The sequence below is a fragment of the Cololabis saira genome, chromosome 2 (genome assembly GCF_033807715.1).
Source record: "Cololabis saira isolate AMF1-May2022 chromosome 2, fColSai1.1, whole genome shotgun sequence".
Lineage (NCBI taxonomy): Eukaryota > Metazoa > Chordata > Actinopteri > Beloniformes > Belonidae > Cololabis > Cololabis saira.
The window spans coordinates 44,047,744-44,068,467 of NC_084588.1; the positions used below are offsets into that span (position 1 = coordinate 44,047,744).

The 20,724-nt window shown below is 40.2% G+C and overlaps 1 protein-coding gene across 2 annotated transcripts in view; it reads left to right on the forward strand.

The window, feature by feature from the left end:
* Positions 1–579: 579 nt before the first annotated feature.
* The window catches only part of zgc:158464 (uncharacterized protein LOC791139 homolog), a 141,634-nt gene continuing 121,489 nt past the window's right edge, over positions 580–20,724 (forward strand). For both annotated transcript variants that reach the window (XM_061746246.1, XM_061746247.1), the window contains exon 1: positions 580–1,230. In XM_061746246.1, the coding sequence (XP_061602230.1) occupies positions 799–1,230 (432 nt within the window). In that variant the 5' untranslated portion in view covers positions 580–798. The remainder of the gene's footprint in view (positions 1,231–20,724) is intronic.

The window sequence follows — 20,724 nt, forward strand, 5'->3', positions numbered from 1 at the left end:
TCGTAATTTATGAGAATAAAATCGTAAAATTATGAGAATAAAGTCGTAATATTATGAGAATAAAGTCGTAATATTATGAGAATATAATTTATGAGAACTCTAACAGGAAGAGCATCTTCTCCCTGTGTTAAAATGAGGAATATTGAGCATCTTGTGAAGTTCTATTTATATATTTATAATATATTTAATATTACGACTTTATTCTCGTAATATTACGACTTTATTCTCATATTATTATGACTTTATTTTTTATTTTTTGTCTTAGTTTGGCCCTAATACTCCGTCGTAGATTTACGGTTCCGCGTTACACCAACGCAGAACCATAATTTAGTCTTTATGCCGTTTTACTCGGTCTAGTGAGCGAAGTTTGGGGAGTCAGTCCGGTAGGTGGCAGTGAATGTTCTCAGGTATGGAGGGCAGGTTGTGGGGGGCGTGTGCTCTTCCTGAACCAGCTCCGTGTTGCGCGGACTGGAAACCTGACGTGGTTCGAGCCACGGCAGTCACCGACGCTCTGCTGCGTGTGTGTGTAAGTGTGTGTGTGTGTGTGTGAGAGAGAGAGAGGGAGAGGGAGGGAGAGAAACAGAGACAAAACAAGTGTGTGTGTGACAGTGACAGAGTTGCGCTCGGGCTGATCAGAAAGTGCCCGTGGCTGCTCACACTCCTCCTCTTCCTCCTCCTCTTCCACGGAGCGCCGGAGACGCACCGCGACCCCAGCAGGACCGGTGCGCTCCTCGGGCTCTGACTGGGACTGAACTTACCATCCAGTGACTTTTTTTTATTCAGCAATGAACTGGCAGAATGGCCAAGTGGTTCAAGGAGCACCTAGGATTCAAAACTACCAAAGCACCTCCTCCTCCGGCGCCCCCGAAGCCGGACTACAGGTACTGTCACCCCGGGGTGCCCGGTGCGCCCGGCACGGCCACCACCTTCCCATGCAGCAGCCCCGCGCAGCCGGACATCCTCGCTGCCTACAAGCTGCAGAAGGAGCTGGACTTCGAGGACCCGTACAACACCCCCGGCGGGACGACCGTCCCGTACGGCCCCGGCTTGAACGCCGTCGGCTCGCCGGACATCAAGTTCGTCTCCCCGAAGCACCGGCTGATCAAGGTGGAGACGGTGGAGAAGAGCGGGGGACTCGGAGCGCCCGGCGCGGTGGCCGTCTCCCAGGCTGTACCTGCAGGGAGCGGAAAGTCTCCCACCTCACCCCCCTCGGACCACGACAAGGAGAAGGTGCGTTTAAATATAACGTATTTAAATCTGTGATATTAACAATTCAAAATTAAGTTTAGTTGCTTTACATGAATATGTCTAGTTTTGAACTTAAGCCTAAATTATGGTTCCGCGTTAAATCGACGCAGAGCCTACGCCGTGGGGTACGCGGCGACGCATACGTATGGTGTGCGTCGCCGCGGTACCCTACGCCGTAGGCTCTGCGTTGGTGTAACGCGGAACCATAAATCAGCCTTAAATCTGCATTTGTTCAAGAAAAAAGATATTGTGTATTTCTGTTATCCCAGGCAATCTTTTCATTTCCACACAAACAACAAGCAATGATCTTGTTGTATTTACTTTTTCTCTAACAATTTTATTCTTTTGGGGAGACCAACGTTTAGATGAAACATGTTTTATTTGTTGAAGTAGAACACCAAGGTAAAAAATATCTTGCTTGATCTACTTTTAAAGAATTAAGGCAACTTTTTCCACATGAGATTTTTATGTAGATCAAGAAAGACTAGTGTTTGTATAAACTACTTAATTTTTAGTAAGTACAAAAGTCATTTGCAAGTAAAGTCAACTTAATTTTGGTAAATAAAGTCAACTTAATTTTAATAAATAAAGTAAACTTAACACAATTAAGTTGACTGTACTTGCAAAATGTATTATTTACATACAAAAAATTAAGTAGTTCATACAAAGACTAGTCTTTCTTGATCTACATAATAATCTCATGCAAAAAGTTGACTTATTTTATTTAAGTAGATCAAGCACAATATTTGTATCAGTGTGGAGAGGGACTACTTTTTCTTTAATTATTTGAATGAGTTCAAAACGAATGCCTCTCTTTTTCTTTTTCCTGTTGTGTGAAACTAAACCACATAATTACAGTTGTTTTACATCACAACGACTCACCCCTTCTCTAAAAGAAAAGGTGCTCTGTTTACAAGACACTTGACCAACTGCTGAAAGGTATGAATCGTTACAACTGGCAGAACTTGTTATCACGACCGCAGCAGCAGCAGCAGCAGCAGCAGCAGTAAGTCCACTGGAGTTGCGACATCCCTGCCTGTCTAATACCTAACCTGCTGCACTGTGACTGCTGTAACTGTTACATGCCTTAAACAGACTAGTTAGGAATAAAAACAAACACTTTTGAGATAACTTTTTGCAGGTGAAAAAGCAGCTTAAAAGCTTTATCTGTGATCCGGTCTTATCCATGCCTCTAATTTAACTTTAATAATAATTAATTATTGGATCAATTCAGTGAATTTACATGTTAATGTTCCCTCGAGCTGAAATCACTTCCTCTGATGACCCTGTGCATGCAGGCCACGGTTCTAATTTAATCCTCTCTGGTCACATAATGTGAGCCAAAACAAATGTTACACCTCCACTTTTTGAACATGCCCAAAGCAAACGTGGAGACAGAGACAGGCAGGCCATGCCTCGGAGCACAGATCTGCTATCTGGCTTCAAAGGAATTCATGCTCTGGGTTCATTTGGGGAAAGCGGAGGTAGTTGGTGTCACTGGCTGATGTTAAAGAGGTGCTACTTGATGACTTTGATCCGGCCGGAGAAAGTTTTTAAGTCTCTGCATAGCTGAATACACGGTGCATTGTTAAAAAACAAGCCGTGTTCCCCTCAGATCCTGCGTCAGTCATGACTGTGCATTGACATTTTTGTGGTCCCTTTGCCTTTCACCTTCCTGTTACTTCAAGCGCCACTTGTTTGTGCTTTTCGCATCCGTCTTGTGTGACATGTGGCAGCTTCGCAGTTGGTCTTGGTTCAACACTTTTATTTATATTCATCAGTGTCTGCAGCCTGTCACAAGAATGTGGCACGGGAGGGAGACTTTTGACGACACAAAAAACACAACTGTTGCTGTCGTCGCCGCCGAAATTGAGAACTCAGAAAAAAAGCTCATGAAATTGTATTCCGTTACGGTGTTTGCTTTTCTCACAGTATCAATGACTCTCTTTTACCTGCCCCTCATGAACTCGGTAGTCTGTGTAAGCTGTTAAGAATGGCACAAATTTGCATTATCAGTATCAACCAATTTGATGCCACCGGCAGCTGCTCAAACAGATTGCAGTTGTCTGTTGTTAACTGAAGGTTATTTGAATCTCGTTAAGTCAGCAAATATAGTTGCCTCTGTGGCTGTAATGTGGCTGTAATGTGTCTCTCTCATCAAGTGCACACATGGCTTTAGCAGACAGGCAGTTGATAGAATAGTAGGAGCCAAATATCCCACACCCAGCGCAGTATGAATGATGTTATGGACGAGCTAAATCAGTACTGACAGCTGGAAGGCTCAGGCAATACGTCGAGAGAAGGGTTTAAGGTTGTTTTTTTTTTTTTTTTGTCAGGTGATGAAGGCTGAACAAAAATGGTGCAGCATTGGAGGGAGGGGGTGGGTGGGCTGGTGCAGCAGGAATGCTTGATTAAAAAAACAAACTGCAGGGTTTGGTGTCATGTTTATTTCATTTCACACTTAACTATTCCTCTAATGTCTCTGTTGAGGAGAAAATCAGTAGGAAGACAACCCTCAGACGTTCATCCTTTTAATTGTCTCGGAGACGTATTTTATTCCGTTTTGTATTCAGCCTTTTGTAAGGCTCACGGTCTGTGTGGAAGCTGAGCGTTGGTTGGTCAGGATGTCTTTGTACATCCTTTTTAGAGGGCTCGTCCAGGTGAGTGTTGAAAGGGTGGACGAGGTCGTGGTGGAAAATTTAGCCTTGGCCACTTGATTAAACCGGAACTGCTGAGAGCAGCAAAGTATAGCCTTGGCCCAGCTAAGTGTGCAGACTGGTAGTCTGCTCAAAAAAGATTAACACTGACCTTAAAGATGCTTTTGTCGACTCGAATCGTAAGAATGAATCATCCTTTATGCCTTAAAATCATTACGCTTCCTTTGTCTCAATGTCCTTCTGCATCAAGATGCCTCCTTTGTGTTTTGACCCTTTTGCATGCATGTTTAATTACATTTAGTAAAATCTGGATCATTTCTCAAGTCCTATTCTTGGTAAGTTAGACACTGATTGATTCTGATTGAAATTCTTTATTCAGTCACTTCACTCTACAAACATTGAACACAAACATTATCGAAAAATAGTGACCGAAAAGGCACAAGCAGAAGCATAGTGCTTATATAAATGCCTGTCCTACATACAATACAAACAATAGCAAAACTAACCCAGAAAAAACAGAAAATCGCTGAGGGAAACACTCAGTTTCAGTCCAGATATTCACCTAGATAAAAATAACGTATTAAAGAGCATTTAATGTTTGTTTTTTTTCAACAACAGAGGTCTTGTTTGGGGATGCTATGTTGAAACAGTTTTCATGCTGCGTTTTCTGGCACCGTGTTGCTGCAAACTAAGACGGAGATCTGGACAGCCTGTTGCACTTCCCGGACAGTCTTAACAGACATTTTCCCGACTGCAGAAATGCTGACTGCTGAGAGAGACCGAGCAAAAGAGCACACGAGGGTCTTAAGAGCACTGCTTTGCTACATTGACGTTTTAATTACTTGACTCATGAATGCTAATTATATCACTGCTCACCTAATGCCTGAAATGCCAATAGTGGCATCAAGGGAATTTTCTTCCCTCCGTTTCTATCCAGCAACATCCACAGAGAAAACGCCTGCTAGATGTGTTTCATGCAGTGATACCGTAATAGCTGCTTTTCTATCTCCACGTGTGTCAAGTTTCACCAAACATCGCACGAGTTCTGCGTCCTTTTGCTCTCTTTCTTGGCTCTGATGTCAATTAAGCGACTTTCCTCCTAGTTACTTTGGAGTTACCGAGATATTGTTATGCCTTTTGTTTTTAATGATGCCGAGTCCTTCATGGACGAGTTAGCCGGGAGAGATGATCAATTATCATCCTGCCTTCAAACTAATTAAAGGCCTCATCTCCCAGCTCATCGCTCTACTCAGCACTAAACTAACTTCTGTCAAGGACGTCAGAAAGTGATGACGGGCTCCCGCTCAAAAATATGTAAACAAGAGCAGTTGCGTGAAGCTGAGTGACACGCTGCAGCATCCCGGCGACGCACCGCCCTTAATCGTCTGTATCTGTTTGTGCACCTGGGAAACTGCAGAACTGGCTCCCTTCAGGGCTCAGGGTCTCTTTGACCCCAGTGATACCGCAAACAAGCTTTCATGTCCATCAATAGATGAACGCTGCATGATGGGACTCCCAGGCAAAGTCAGAGGCTTAAAAAAATACATTTTTGTTATTCTGTCCACCTCCTTAGATGACCTGACTGATTATGTCAGTCAGTCATGATGAACCTCGTAAGAATATTATGTTTATGATCCCGTATGGCTCGTGTAAATCTTAGAGTATATCTCAAGAATAGGGCTGGGGATCGATTCAAATGTCAAGAATCGATTCGATTCCGATTCTTAAGATTCAGAATCGATTATCAAGATTTGATTCGATCCGATTCAATTCGATTCCGATATTGATTTGGGTTAGTGTTATTAAAACTGTTTTTTGAGCTGTTGCATGAATTATATGACTGTAGTTATGCAAAATATTAATACTAGTATTATATTGAGATTAAACAGCAAGTATTGGCAGCTAATGATGCTGTAAGGACCAATCAGCTCCCAGAATGCTGATAGAACTGCTTTCAGAAACATCATGTGGGTCAGAATTACCAAACAGATCCAGGGAGGAAACAGAGACGGATGAAATCGGTTTTATTTTTTCCCCACATTCCGTTTTTATTTGTTCCATTTTCGGTCTATTTTGGTTTTTAATTTTTTGAGCATTTGGTTTTTAGCATTTTTTGCAAATCCCAAGACAGTATATAAAGTAATTAAATCTAGACAATTTATGCAGTTATAACCTAACACTTTAATGTTTTCATACCTTTAAACATATTCAAAGGCAAAACCATGGCACCAGTTATTCTCGTGTCCAACAAAACATTCCTTTTTTGGGGATAAACAAAAAAATAACCAAAAGTTGTAATGATGAAAAAAAATACATAAATAAATAAAAGAAAAAAAAAATCAAAAAAATCGATCTTTAGACATATGAATCGATTTTTAGGACTTAATATGAGAATCGATTTAGAATTGGGAAATCGATTTTTTCAACACAGGCCTACTCAAGAATGTTGTCCTCTAGTGAAATTTGTCAGAAAGTTAAGTCTGATGTCAGCCATGACATTAGATTGCGGTACACAGGGCGTCTTTGAAGGCATAAATAAAGTGTCCCATGTATCACGACTTCTGAACTATCCCCCGAAGCAAAGTGTTGCACAACTCCTGCACCAGAGAACATCTGGTGTTTTACTTGTAAAGAGATTTCTGGTTATTGTTCTTTGTCTGCTTACAAAAGTCCTGCCATCTGGCTAGCCGGTACGAACCTCCAGGCTGCAACGTTTCCGTAGAGACAGGCAGGTGGGACCTGTGCTGCCTCATCAACTTTTCTATCCAGTAGATGGTAGAGACCTTCTTCATAAACAGCAAATGTGTTGTCTTCTTTGTTTTAATCACATTTTTTGTGATTTGTTGCATCACCTGAGGGAAAGATAAAGCACTGAGTGCCAGGCAAATATAGTCTTTGCAAGTGCTGTTCATCTGCTTCCTTTTCCTCCATTGATTACATCTGAGCCTTGTTGGGATTTGTAATGATCAGACCAAACTTGAGATGATGCATCGCTCTCCAGCTTACGTTCTTCGAGTGTGGGTAGAGTGGGCTTGTTTGAATAGGCTGCCGGTTGCGCTTCCGTCTGTGCATGGCCGAAACCCTGCTCAGCTTAATTTCCCAACATCCTGATTATCTCCACTTAGCTTTTCACCCTGCTACTCCAAGCATCAGCGGAGTTTTTATTCGTAAATGCATCCCGCCGGAAGGTCACACTCTCATCTCTGCCAGTGACAGGTGAAATATCAAGCAAAATCATCAATATCACCTGAGTCCGTGAGAGTACTTTTCTTAAGGGGGCCGGAAAATGGATGGAAACATAATAATTCTTTGTTATAGCGTCCATTAGAGTTGCTGAAATCTGCCTCTTTGCATTAGACTGGTGAAGTTGATAAAAAGCCTGACTGGATGTAAAGAGCCCTGTAGGTTATGGCCTTGATGTTCTACTTTTTTTGATAAAGCTGTTTATACTAAAACATTTTCAAGATAAGTCATAGCAGTGAGTGTTTTGAAATAGCCAAACTGATTAAATACATACAGGGAATACAGCAGCTCTAATGGAGACATACAGTATAATGTTTGCAAGTCATTTTTCACCGACATGACAGCTTTATGTGCAGGTTGAAATAATCAGCAGATTGTGTGAAAGCTTGAGTTATGTATGTTTTGGAACTTGCAGCTGTTGTTTTTCATAATCAGTGGTTGCCACATTGTGAATTTTCAAGTCAGTGGGTAATTATTTTGTTAATGAAAATTAGTTGTTGCAAAATTGCAATGTATGTGTGTTGCTATTGCTGGTCAAAACAGTCAAAGCAAGACTGCGGTTTTGTTGTCATGAAATTTTATAGCTGGTATAGCTGTGAGATTTTTGATATCCTGTCTTACCCACCAGCCACAGAGGTGTCAAAGAATGCCAAGCGTTTCCTGAGCTTCTTGAAAAAGCGAAAGCATTTTGTCTTGATTATCCTGATCACTTTTCATTCGGAGAATATTTCATTTTCAAATCGTTTCCCGTGTCCTGCCGCCTGTGACAGAAGAGCATTTTAACACATTCTTGACCCGAACAAGATTCCTGAAAGGGCTTCCTTTCAAAAGGAAGGAAGGAGCACAGAGCCTCACCTCATACCAGCTTAAGCTCCGCCTCTCCCAAAACGGGATGAAGTCATGTTGTGGAAGATGCACTGGAAGTAATGCTTGTTCAGCCAAACAAAGAAAGCTTTGGCTCTTTTAGCAATATACCATTTTAGTGAATCCCCAAATCCTTCTAGATTAAAATCATGGCACTGTAATCAGGCATAAAAGGGGACCAGTTATGGTTAAGTTTTATGGACTACCATCCACAACATGTGCAACAAACTTATAGGTCTGGGAAATGATGGCCTTTAGCCATTGTTTGCTTATTTTCTTTCCTCCCTCCATCTGGGAGCCTTTTCTCCAGTTTAAAGAGTCCCGATGGAGTCTGCCTGTGTTTGTGTTGCTCAGTTTGCTTTTTCTAGCTTTGCGCCGGAACATTGGTCACATGATTCCACCAGGTCACAATTAGCCTGCAGACTGCTGCTGCAGCCCTGGCCGCTGGAGAGTTGTAGACACATGGCTCTGTTTTGTTTAATGACAGTGTGTGCAGCTGAGTCTAGAGAAGGAGGGGGGTGCTGGTCTGCAGGCAGATAGTCTCGCACAGATTAAAAGGAACTTTCTTTGCCTTCTGAGACAGAGAGAGAGAATTTGCATGAAGCAGATGCATTAAAAAAAAAAACAACAACTTGCTGAATAAATCGTTGTACTCTTTTTGTAAAAATGTTGTGCATGTCAACTTTAATTAAATGGTTAGTTTTGCATCGGATTGATGTTAAGGCCGTGCAGATAGAGAGCGGCCGTCTTTTCATCTCCTGGATGAGTGCAGGATGTTGTTTTTGCGCCACACTGCGGGAGGCAGCCAGACTTCCATCTAGCCTGTGATCTGAGTGCCCACCAGGAAGCTGACCACCTTCACTGCCTCTGCGTGGGCTGCAGACTCTCAGTTCATGCCCTCTGTGAATGAGCGGCGATTAAAGTAAAAAAAAAAAAAACTACAAACAAACAAAAAACTGTTTTTGTCTGTCTTACTGTGGCCCATTTATTTGCACGTGGCAATATTTAACTGGGGTGTTTTATTATATTATTTTTAGCTATTGAAAAGGTAGGAATAGAGGGGAAAGAATACAAACCGCTATCTGCAGTTGTTTGGTTTAAAATAAGGAAAGGCTTGGTCACTCCAGGATTAAGGAAGTGCTGGCTTCCTAACAGGAAGTGTTTACAACTTGGTGACATTCCCTTTTTAACTTGACAAGTCTGCGCTCGCCCCCTCTGTGCAGGCTTGATATTCTGGCTGTTGCTTTGCTTGCTGAAATATAAACCCAGGTAAACACCTCCTGGCTGTTTCAACTTGAGCAATCTGGATTTCGGAAATTGTGAAAAATAGTGATTGCATGTAGCGGTGTTACGCAGGGAGGTTTTTGTGGAAATCCATTGTTAATTGTCCTTCACCCAGCTCGGTATACCGCAGCTTTACTCATCTTGTACTAACCTGCCCAGAGAGGCTGGAAGCCACTTGGTGATGGCAGAAGTTTGGGACTCCACCCGGCGGCCCTATTGCCAGCGTTGGCGAGCTACTGTATAGCGATTGCAGTGCATCCTCATTACAGAGGTTATCTGAGGCTGCAGCACTTCCAGCCTCAATCAAGACATCCTTGTATAACATCACAAAACGTCTAGCGTTGTTTACTGAGGGACTGCCGCTTGTTTTCCTCCCTGCTCTGTGAATAATTTTAAAAATCAAAGCTTCTCTGCTTGTGAATTATCTCCTAAAGCCCTATTTTTCCAGTCATGTCCGGTTTTTATCTTATGGAATCCATTATAGACAGTTGTGGCGTTTGTGGTCGCTGTAGAATTGTGGAAAGGGAGAAAGAAGCCTCCATGTCCATCATAAAGGTCAGAAAAAGTGTGTTTGCACACCGGGGAGAAAATTAAATTTTTCCTCTTTTCAGGCCACTGCCATTTTCTTAAATAAAAAAAGATATGAATAAGCTTTTCCGTACTCGTTCAGAACAGTGCTCGTTGGGGGGAAATGGCGTAGTCATGTTGAGGACAAATCGCTCATTCACATGTGGAGAGGATTATCATATTTTATAAATTCCGACATTTCACCGTCTCACCTGAATTATTCTTGACTCTTCAGCCATACCACTTACTGTATGTTGCAGAAACACTGCCAATAAATCTGTCACAGAGGGACGGGGGGACAGAGAAAGGAAATTGGATTTTTCCAACCGTGTCGTCAAGTACTTAATCTTAAATATCTGCCGCGTATTAAGCGCACCTTCACGTGGTGCTGACCCACCGGCCTCATCTTCTGTCTCCACTGGAGGTCTCAAGTGGCTGAGCGGATTGAGTTTCCATGAAGGAGGTCCCTCAGGACAAGCTCCACCACCTTAGGTGCTAAACAAAAGATGCATTCATTCATCTTGAGACACGAGCAAGCACATTAGGAATGTATTGAAAAGTGAGGCTGCACGTTCATTTGTTCAAAAATGTAAAAGGCACACTGCGTGATTCGTTTGCCTGGAATGGATGAACAACGAGTGAAGCACAGTTGAGTCATTGTTTTTTTATTTTGATATTGAGGGATTCTATTGACAGAAAGGTACGACGGAGTATTAAGGCCAAACTAAGACAAAAAAAATGGAAATGACGAGAATAAAGTCATAATAATATGAGAATACAGTCGTATAATTACGAGAATAAAGTCGTAATATTTTGAGAATAAAGTCGTAACATTAAATATATTATAAATATATAAATATAACTTCACAAAATGCTCAATATTCCTCATTTTAACACAGGGAGAAGACTGCTCTTCCTGTTAGAGTTCTCATAAATTACGACTTTATTCTCATAAATTACGACTTTATTCTCATAAATTACGACTTTATTCTCATAAATTACGACTTTATTCTCGTAATGTTACGACTTCATTCTCGTAATATTACGACTTTATTCTCGTAATGTTACGACTTTATTCTCGTAATATTACAACATTATTCTTGTAATATTATGACTTTATTCTCATAATATTACGACATTATTCTCATAATATTACGACTTTATTCTATTACGACTTTATTCTCGCAACATTATGACTTTATTCTCGTAATTTTACGACTTTATTCTCATTATATTATGACTTTATTCTCGTAATTTCCTATATTTCTTTTTGTCTTGGTTTGGCCCTAATACTCGTACTCGTAGAAAGGATACTGCTAGCTTGACAACAAATTAATGGTATGGGGGTATTTTAGCTTTTTTGTCACCATACTCACCGTGAAGTCTTATGGCCTTTTTATTCATTAAAAATTGTCTCCTGTGGTCTTTTTAGGGTAAAAATTCAACTATAACGAATGTTTATGAAAAGTGAAAATGAGTCGTTCCACACACTTTTGATTCAGTCGCCAGAACTTACAGCTTGTTTTTGGTGGTATATTTGAAAACAAACTCTTGTGTACAATGAATCCTTGTTCTGTTTTTGTATAAAGGCCCTTAAAAACATATGAGTACTTAGAAAATGGATTGATGGTTATTTTTATATTGACATATTGTAACCATGAACTGTAGTTGCAGTATACCAAATGGTGTATTAGTATTAGTCCCTAGAGTGTTGGGTGACGGTGGCAGAAGCCTGCATTCCTTGAATTAAGGTGTTATTTAGCCTTAAATGCAAAAGAAGGTAAGTATAATGTGGATTGCGTCTGAACACGGAGTCTTGTATTTAAGTGGTTGTGCATGGAGGATGCGTCACATTTCTGATTTCAGCTGTAGTTTGCTTTCCTCTGCATTGAATATAGACAAGAGGAGCGGCAGCTGTCATGGCAGCTATGAAAAATGAGAAAAGGGATCTATTTTTAACTTCCTGAGGGTGTTTTATTTGAGTACAAACAACCTCTCAAGGTTCCTTGTGATTGTCTGCAAGCTTATGATTGTTAGGAACCTTCATTTGGATGAGCACTCAGAAGGAACAGTAGTAAACTTTTTTCTGTGTTCATTTGTGTAATTTGTGCCTTTTGCATGTGTAGTGTTTTTATTTATGTATATGCATGTAAAGGATACCTGAACTGAATGTACAAAAAGCAGAATAGCCACACTCACCGTGGTGATGTGAAGAATAAACTCCACATATCTTTTAATTTCTGCCTCATCTATTTTAGGATTTAGTCATTTTTGTTCCATCCGAGAGGTGGTTAGCACCGCCACTTCACAGATAGTGAATTCCCACTTCGACTTCTGATTGGCGTCTTTCTTTGTGGAGTTCTTTCAGTGCCTTTGTGGGTTTTCTCCCTCTCGTACTCCTGCTTCCTCTTGCTGTCGAATAACACGCTCTTCGGTTTGATTGGTGATTTTCAATTGTTTAAAGGAGTGAGTGTGCAGGATTGTTTGTCTTTGTGTGGTCTTTGTGTGATGAACGCGTGCCTGATGACAGCTGGGGTAGGATTCAGTCCCCACCGCCCCCCTAACCCAAGGACCTGAACAGGATGGAAGTACCCCACAACAGAAACATTTGGGATGATTGTGGAAAAAATGAATGAATGAATGAATGAATGAATGAATGAATGAATGAATGAATGAATGAATGAATGAATGAATGAATGAAAACTAAACAAGCTGGGATAGTCTTTTAGCAGAGAGCACAAACCAAAACCTTTTCACGTTTCTATTTCATCAGCTTTTATTTGATTTCTTATCATGTATCCATTTATGTATTTCCTGCCTTCAGTACATTCCAAAAACGTTATCACTGTGGTGATTTAATGCTAGTAAAGAGATGACAGAGAAAAACGAAGAGGTGACATCGACAGAGGTGAGCACTATCGAGCAAGAAAAGTGGGTAAATGTCAGGATTTTCAGTGGTTTGATTTTCGGTGGCTCTCTTTGAGTTAGATCACCGTTGTAAGTCATGCTGCCTCCATGTCCTCCTTCAGCGAGGGGACAGTACGTGCAAAGTTTTGCAATACATTGTCCGTACATTCTTTCAATGATTGTCTATTTTCCCTTTTCTTTTGGTTTCTCCAGTGGTCAAACCCTTACATCGTGATACAAGGTTACTTGTTGGATGTTGAATAAACATCGGATCATAAAATCCGTCCATCCATACATACATTTTCTTTTTATACTTTACAGGGTCAGGGGCGTGTGCAGGAGCAGATCATAAAATGACTCTCAGAAATTCAATAATTTAACCGTCATCGTAAATCTCTGTTAGTAAGATTTTATTTGTCAGATTTAATCAGAATACAGTGTTGATTTATTCTTTGTAGCATTGGATTGATTAAATAGTCGGTCCTGCAGTGTTTTACCTGAACCAGGAATCAACTCTTTAAGGATTTCAAAGACATTTGAACATATTGGATGTTTACAGTTTGGGATCAGCTCTGCTCTTTTGAGCAGATTCTGTCACTTTACGCACCTAATTCCTCCAAAAAACAAATAATATAGGATAATCTGGAGAATGAGTAAGACTTTACCCAGGATATTTAGAAGGTTAAATAGGGATCAGTTATAGCTGTGTGTGTGTGTGTGTGTGTGTGTGTGTGTGTGTGGCCCCCTTGAGAACTTCATTAAATAAATAATCCAATAAAAATCCAAACGATAAAATGTTTTATGTTAGTGTCTGCTTTTTTTGTTTTTTTTTCTTTCTTTTCTTTCAAGCAGTGTGGAAATCTGGAAGCTTTCAGCCGAAGCACATGCTGTTCTGCACTAAACTGAAGATTTTCTGCCAGAGTTCATCAATTGTTTGTGAATTATACCATCATTGTATCATTTATTTTTACAATGTTCATATTTTGCACACTTTTCCACACGACCTGCGTTTCTTATGAATGAGGCATCAGGAGGTCAGTGAATTTTGTGCAGAGAAGCATCACATGATGTTTAAATGCTCCATTTGGTCTTGTGTGCGGAGGCACAGAGCCGAGAGCGGAGAGCTGGAGTTGACAAGTTTATTTGATGAGCCCCATTGTAGTCCCAGTTATCTCTGATTGCAGTTTTAGTATTTAGTGCCTTTGTTTAGAAAGCCTGGCTTTGTTGAACTTGCTATTGTACTGTACCCCTCAGGAGAAGGTAATGACGATTTGATGCAAATGCAGCAGCCATGAAAGGATGACGAGTCTGAGGAGCAAAGATGGACGTAGAAGCCGTGCTTTGTCTATAAATGAATAGAAACAATAGTCATTTCTGTGCATATGGTGATTTGTAAATGTTTTTTGGAATATGTTGCAGCCCCGAAAATGAAAATAGATGTATGAACAATATATTAATTTAAGGCTGATGAGAATGAACATGAGATATATTGGGTTCATACTGGCTGCAAAGATATATGAAGTACTTTTTTCCCCAATCTTTTTTTTTTTAATGTAACCACATATCATATCTGATTTGTGGGTTGTAGAAAATAGATTGAGTTTTCCCGCCGACTTGTGGTACATAGTTCAGCCTAAAACTCTGGTGTGTCGTTCCACATGGGCAAGAGGGAAGAGATCAGAAGAACCCACATTTTGTGGTCTACATCTTAAAGAGCGATGGGTGCAGAATAAATAAGTTAACACCTGCAGTGCAGCTGTTTCAGAGGGAGACATGTGCAGAACTGATGCTGGAGCGCATGGATAATGATAATAATAATAATACATTTTATTTATTGGTGCTTTTCTATGGCCGACAGGAAAAATTAAGAAATTACAAAAGTAGTAACAGTAATTAAAACACAAAAAAAATAAAATAAAAAACATTGCTTAAGCAGAGGGATAGCAGCGTAAAAGTGAATGTGTAATTAGAATATTTTATTATGATATATAATTTTACACACACGCACAGCTTTCTTTGCAGCAGGAAGGAAGTAATATAAAAATGTAAGTCGATTTGGATAAATGATAGTAGTAGTAGTAGTAGTAAAAAGAATATGACAGGCCCATAGTGTGATTTGTTTTTCAACTGTGTAACATTGTGCATGTTCTGGAGAGGTGTGGGTAGCTTTTGGCCTGTTAATCACACAGTGTCAGGGTTGCTTGTGTTGTTGACTCACATTGTTAAGAAGCAGCTTACTGAGGCTGAAATCCCGCTTTTATGCAACTCTCCAATTAGATTAAAAGCAAATGAATATACTAGAAAACAAGTCGGATTTGGTTTATCTCCAGTGAAGTGGCCTTGGTCTGTGCAGGGGCTGCAGCAGCCTGTGACTGATTGCAAAACAGCGTCTTTAGTGCAAATATATTAATTTGATTTGGTACCCTTTCACGCTCCTAAGTAAGCCTTTTAAGGAGGCACATCACTCTCTGAAGCTATCAGAGAAGCAGAATGCTCTCGCAGCAGATTTGTTTCTCGGGAATTATGTCAATAAGTTTCATTAATGTCAGGACTGTGTGGTGGGATGTGCACTGCTTTGTACTGTATTTCCTTAAGAAGGGAAGCCAGTTTTCCACTGGTCTTATCTGTGTGGGAGCTGCAGAAACCTGTCGACACAAGTGCCCTCAATGAATTATAACCACATTTGCCTTTTGCTTCCCAGAGACATGAAAGTGTCTCATTAGACGAAATGTTGTTGCGTCAACACAGATAATTTTTTTCATAAATAAAGTGCTCTGAAGGAGTTTGTTTACCAGTATGTCCTTTCGTCAAAATGGCAAACTCATCTTATGGTGACTGCACACGCAGCGTTCATCCTGTGTTCAAAGTGGAGCAGAAAGTGGAGGAACGGTGAGCAGTGATGCACACGCTTCCACGTTTCGTATTAAAAATCTTTCTTCTTATGGGAGTAAACATGCTGCGTACTAGGAATGGGCGATATTTTACCGTTCACGATAAACGGTCAAAAAAATTCCCCACGGTAAGAATTTGTCATCTCGCGGTAAAAACGATAAATTCCCGTTGATGACGTTTTTGTGTAAAGCTGATTTATGGTTCTGTGTTAAATCCACGCACAACGCACGTGTGAGGGAAGGAAGGAAGGAAGGAAGGAAGGAAGGAAGGAAGGAAGGAAGGAAGGAAGGAAGGAAGGAAGGAAGGAAGGAAGGAAGGAAGGAAGGAAGGAAGGAAGGAAGGAAGGAAGGAAGGAAGGAAGGAAGGAAGGAAGGAAGGAAGGAAGGAAGGATAGAGCAGGAGGAAGGAAGGAAGGAAGGAAGGAAGGAAGGAAGGAAGGAAGGAAGGAAGGAAGGAAGGAAGGAAGGAAGGAAGGAAGGAAGGAAGGAAGGAAGGAAGGAAGGAAGGAAGGAAGGAAGGAAGGAAGGAAGGAAGGATAGAGCAGGAGGAAGGAAGGAAGGAAGGAAGGAAGGAAGGAAGGAAGGGAGAAAGAAAACAAGGAAAGGAGGAAGGAAGGAAGGAAGGAAGGAAGGACGGACGGACGGAAGGAAGGAAGGATAGAGCAGGAGGAAGGAAGGAAGGAAGGAAGGAAGGGAGAAAACAAGGAAAGGAGGAAGGAAGGGAGAAAACAAGGAAAGGAAGGAAGGAAGGAAGGAAGGAAGGAAGGAAAGGGGAGAAGGAAGGGAGAAAACAAGGAAAGGAGGAAGGAAGGGAGAAAAGAGGAAGGGAAGAAGAAAGGAGAGAGCAGGTGGAAAGAAGGGAGGAAGGAAGGAAGGAAGGAAATGAGCAAGAAAGAAAGAAAGAAAGAAAGAAAGAAAGAAAGAAAGAAAGAAAGAAAGAAAGAAAGAAAGAAAGAAAGAAAGAAAGAAAGAAAGAAAGAAAGAAAGAAAGAAAGAAAGAAAGAAAGAAAGAAAGAAAGATAAATTCCAGTTGATGACGTTTTTGTGTAACAAACATGGCGGATCTGAGAGCGAGATAGATTTAGAGTTAGGTGGAGTTGAATTGGTATCTTTTCTATCGTCATTTTTATCGTTATCGGGATAAATGGCAGAAATTATCGTGATACATTTTTTAGTCCATACCGCCCATCCCATTCGCGTACGCGTCGGTCCGCTCACCAACTGTCTTCTGATGTTAAAAGCTGAATAAAACCTTCCCTTTTTTTGTCTCCTCCTATCTCCTCTACCATGACTGTCTTTCCACACAATAGAAGCATGTTTTCTTTTTTGGTCTCACTGAAGAACAAAAGAGCAGCAGCAACCAAAAAAAAGCCTTTTGCAATGCTGTAATGCAATTGAGCTACTAAGCATTGCTCTGTATTAGGTTATCAGTGGCTGAAATCCCTTGTGGCGTGAGACATAAATCACACCACGTCAGTCCTTTGTTGTTTTTTTTTTTTTTCCCTCCTCCCTCTTTCTGCAGTATGCTCGCTATTCTGCCACTCTCAGTGGGCCTGCAACCTTGACTAACCCCTGATTGATCTACCTCTTACTGGACCAGCAATGACATTAATGTCTTAGTTCTGACTAAACATGTTAGCTTAAAATTATGCTAATCTTTGTATTTTTAATCATTTTATTTCTTGATTTTCCAAGTGAAATCCTCAGGCTGGTCTCTTTGCATTCGCTCTGATTGATGATTGTTTTTTTTAAAGGACAAAACCACAATTTTTGCTCAAAGGCACCAGTCTGTGTTTTTATTTAATACAACAAAAAATCTATTCATGTGCTCAAATTTCAACTAATGTAGTTGTTTGATGGGCTAGCTGAGCCCATTATGCATCAAGAGAGCAGGAGGACGATTGAAGCCCATATTTTCCAACTTATAATGGCCAAATCAAAGTGTAATCCTAGAAGCTCTGGTCTCATCAAACCTGCAGTCAAAGTGGCAGGTGCTTTTGCTGATTTTCTCTCACTCCGTGTCCACTGACTTGAGGTCGGCCTTATTATTTGAAAGCTGCAGCACATTTCAACAAGTCTTCCGTCATCTTCTTTGTGAAGTTACAGGGTTTAGGGATAAGACATAGCCATCCAGGAATCCAAGCCGAGGAATCTAAGGAACTGATTCAGCTGTCTCTATAAACCAGGAGACGGAGACATGGCCTGAACCCATCAGGTACAGCTCAGCGGGGCCCTAATATATGGAGGTGCCGCAGTGCTGACGGGTGAATTTTACTTTCATGACAAGTATGCCTTGGCTGCAGTCCTGACACACCCTGCCATGTCACAAGGCAGATGGTGCGTCCCCAGGCGATGCTGCTGCTCTCGAGCACCCCTCTCCTCACATCCCGTACTCCTCCTGCTGTCGAGTAGTCATTAGAGCGAGAGGACAGGAAGGACGCGTTACGGCTATTTAGAAAAATATCTACCACCACTTCCCTGCCCCTGCATGACCTCGGCTGCAGGGAATGGAAAATTGCACCATATAATGTGTATCTTGAACCCTGAAGATACGCAGGAAGAATCGGTGTGGGTTAAAATGAGTCTTGGAGCTTAGGTGATAATGGAATGCACTAAGTTCATCGTTGTGTAAAGAAGATTTGATTATGACACCAGGCGGAGGCAATAATGCAGAGATAGATAGTCCTTCTAAAAGATGCTCTAAAAAGTGGGGAAAAACACACACACACACACACACACTCACAAACACACAGCTCAACTTAGTCGTCTTTATTATTAAAGTTTTATGGAAATGATGCATTTGCCTCATACTGGAGAAAGTACAATGAAAGAAGTGAAAGCTAAAGTCTTTTAGTTTCCTTTTTGCTCCAGAGGAGGTGGACTGGAAATAGGTTTGACATCATCTTTAGATTTGCTTTTAATCGGAAGAAAAACTGAGTCAGTCGGATGACTAAAATCAAAACATGAACCAGGTGCTGAAAGAGCTTTTCCGCCCCCTCCTTTTTTTTTTCTGTTAATATAAAGGTTATGTAAAGAGCTGTGGCTGTTTTCATTTAATCAGACCAAAAGAAATCTTGATTGTTGCTTGAAGTTAAAAATACTTTGAGGTTGTAATTATTCGAGAGTATTCAAAATGTCTTTTGTCTTGGTTAATGGGTCCCTTTGGACTAAAGTTCTTTAACTTTTCTGCTCTCTAGATCTACGCTACTAACATTTCAAAGACCTACTACCAAAGCAGGGTGTTTCTTTATGTCAAGTCTAAGCTTCAGGTTTTTATCCATAATTACATTTAATCCTTGTAATACTGTCAAAAGTTTTCACCACACACCCAGACTTGATTCGGCTGACACTATGTCAACAGGAAAAGCCAAAAGAATGATGTCATGCATTTGGAGTGGCCGCATTACTCAATAAGATATTGGCATTAAACATCACTCTGAGCAAATAATCAGCTTAATCTGTCACCTGATGTAAAGTATTGAAAAATGTGGAGGCGTTGAAAAAAAATCAATTGACATAAGAATCAAGATTCTTATTTCCTAAGATTCGTAGTCATGCATCCATTCTCTCCTCCCACTTCAATCCTATTCAGGGTCACAGGAGTGTATCGGAGCTGCTTTTAGTCTACACCTTGCCCAGGTTACCAGTTCATCCAAGCAGAATTCAAAGAAATGTCTATTAGGAAAAATAAGAAAAATATCTTTTGCAACACTTTTTTTTCCCAGTTTGGCAAATTTGACTTGTTTCTGTTGTAGGGCTGGGCGATATGGACCAAAAGTCATATCTCAATATTTTCTAGCTAAATGGCGATACTCGATATATATCGATATTTTTTTCTGTGCCATAATTGGGGTTTCCTCCAAAGCATTATAGCATAGCATCTCTGTTAGCTTCATTTATTTCTGAGGCAAACCCTTAAAAAAACAGTCAGTTTTAATACAAAGCCCCTGCACAAGGTCTGCACAATATCAAAATGTATAAAAGAAATGAAATAAAAATAAACTGCCTGCATATATAGAATAAAAATGCTTCTTGAATAAAATAAAACAAATATCCCTTTCCTGCATAACAATTAAATTCAAATACACTGTGCAATTAATACAATGTAGACAGTAACATGCAAACTTTTCCACTGAGGTTGACAGTTGTGCAAATAACAAAACATTTGTGCAAATCTCAAATAAAACATTCAAGTCAATGTGTCACAAAATAAGCTATATCAAAATCATTAAAAAAAAAAAAAAAAAAAATGTATTCATTTATTTATTTATTTTTTTAAATCGATATAAACAATATTGTCTCGTACCATATCGCGTTTGAAAATATATCGATATATATTAAAATCTCAATATATCGCCCAGCCCTATTCTGTTGTGAAAAAGTCCTCCGGACTAAAAAAAGAAAGACTGGAAAAAAGGACTAAATCTGATTTACTCTCGCAGCATGCAATGGGTCACGTCTTCATAGAAAGGCAGATGGCAGGACAAGTGACCAACAAGACAATATGGTGTGAGTAATTCAAACATTGAGATTCTGGAAAAGTACCAAGACACCAGTATGTGACTGGCGCCTAATATGGCCTTGTGGATGTGAAAAATATCTAATCTCCTATCAGGCTGGAGCCTGCAACCTGATTACGTCCAGTCCTCTGTCAGGTCATGAAGACCCACAGACGACTAGTATTATATTAATCAAATAATGCCTAATATTTATATATATATATATATATATATATATATATATATATATATATATATATATATATATTTCACTCAGTTTCATGCCTCTACTGACTTTTCCGCTGATGTTTTATTGTTGTTGAGGAAGCACCAGGATGTGAGGTAGCTGCTAAATTTAGCTGAAGGGTTCTTAAACTATTTTGTTTCCCTTAAGACTGCTGGGATAAACAGGATCTTTACGTTTATAATTAAAATGTTGTGGCAACAAATTTAAGAGTGAACTACAAGTTACATGAGACTGCTTTTTAAAAAGTGGGAAAAATATTTTTAAAAATGCATTCAATTTACGTGTAATCCAAGGAAATTTATTGGAATTGAACAGGT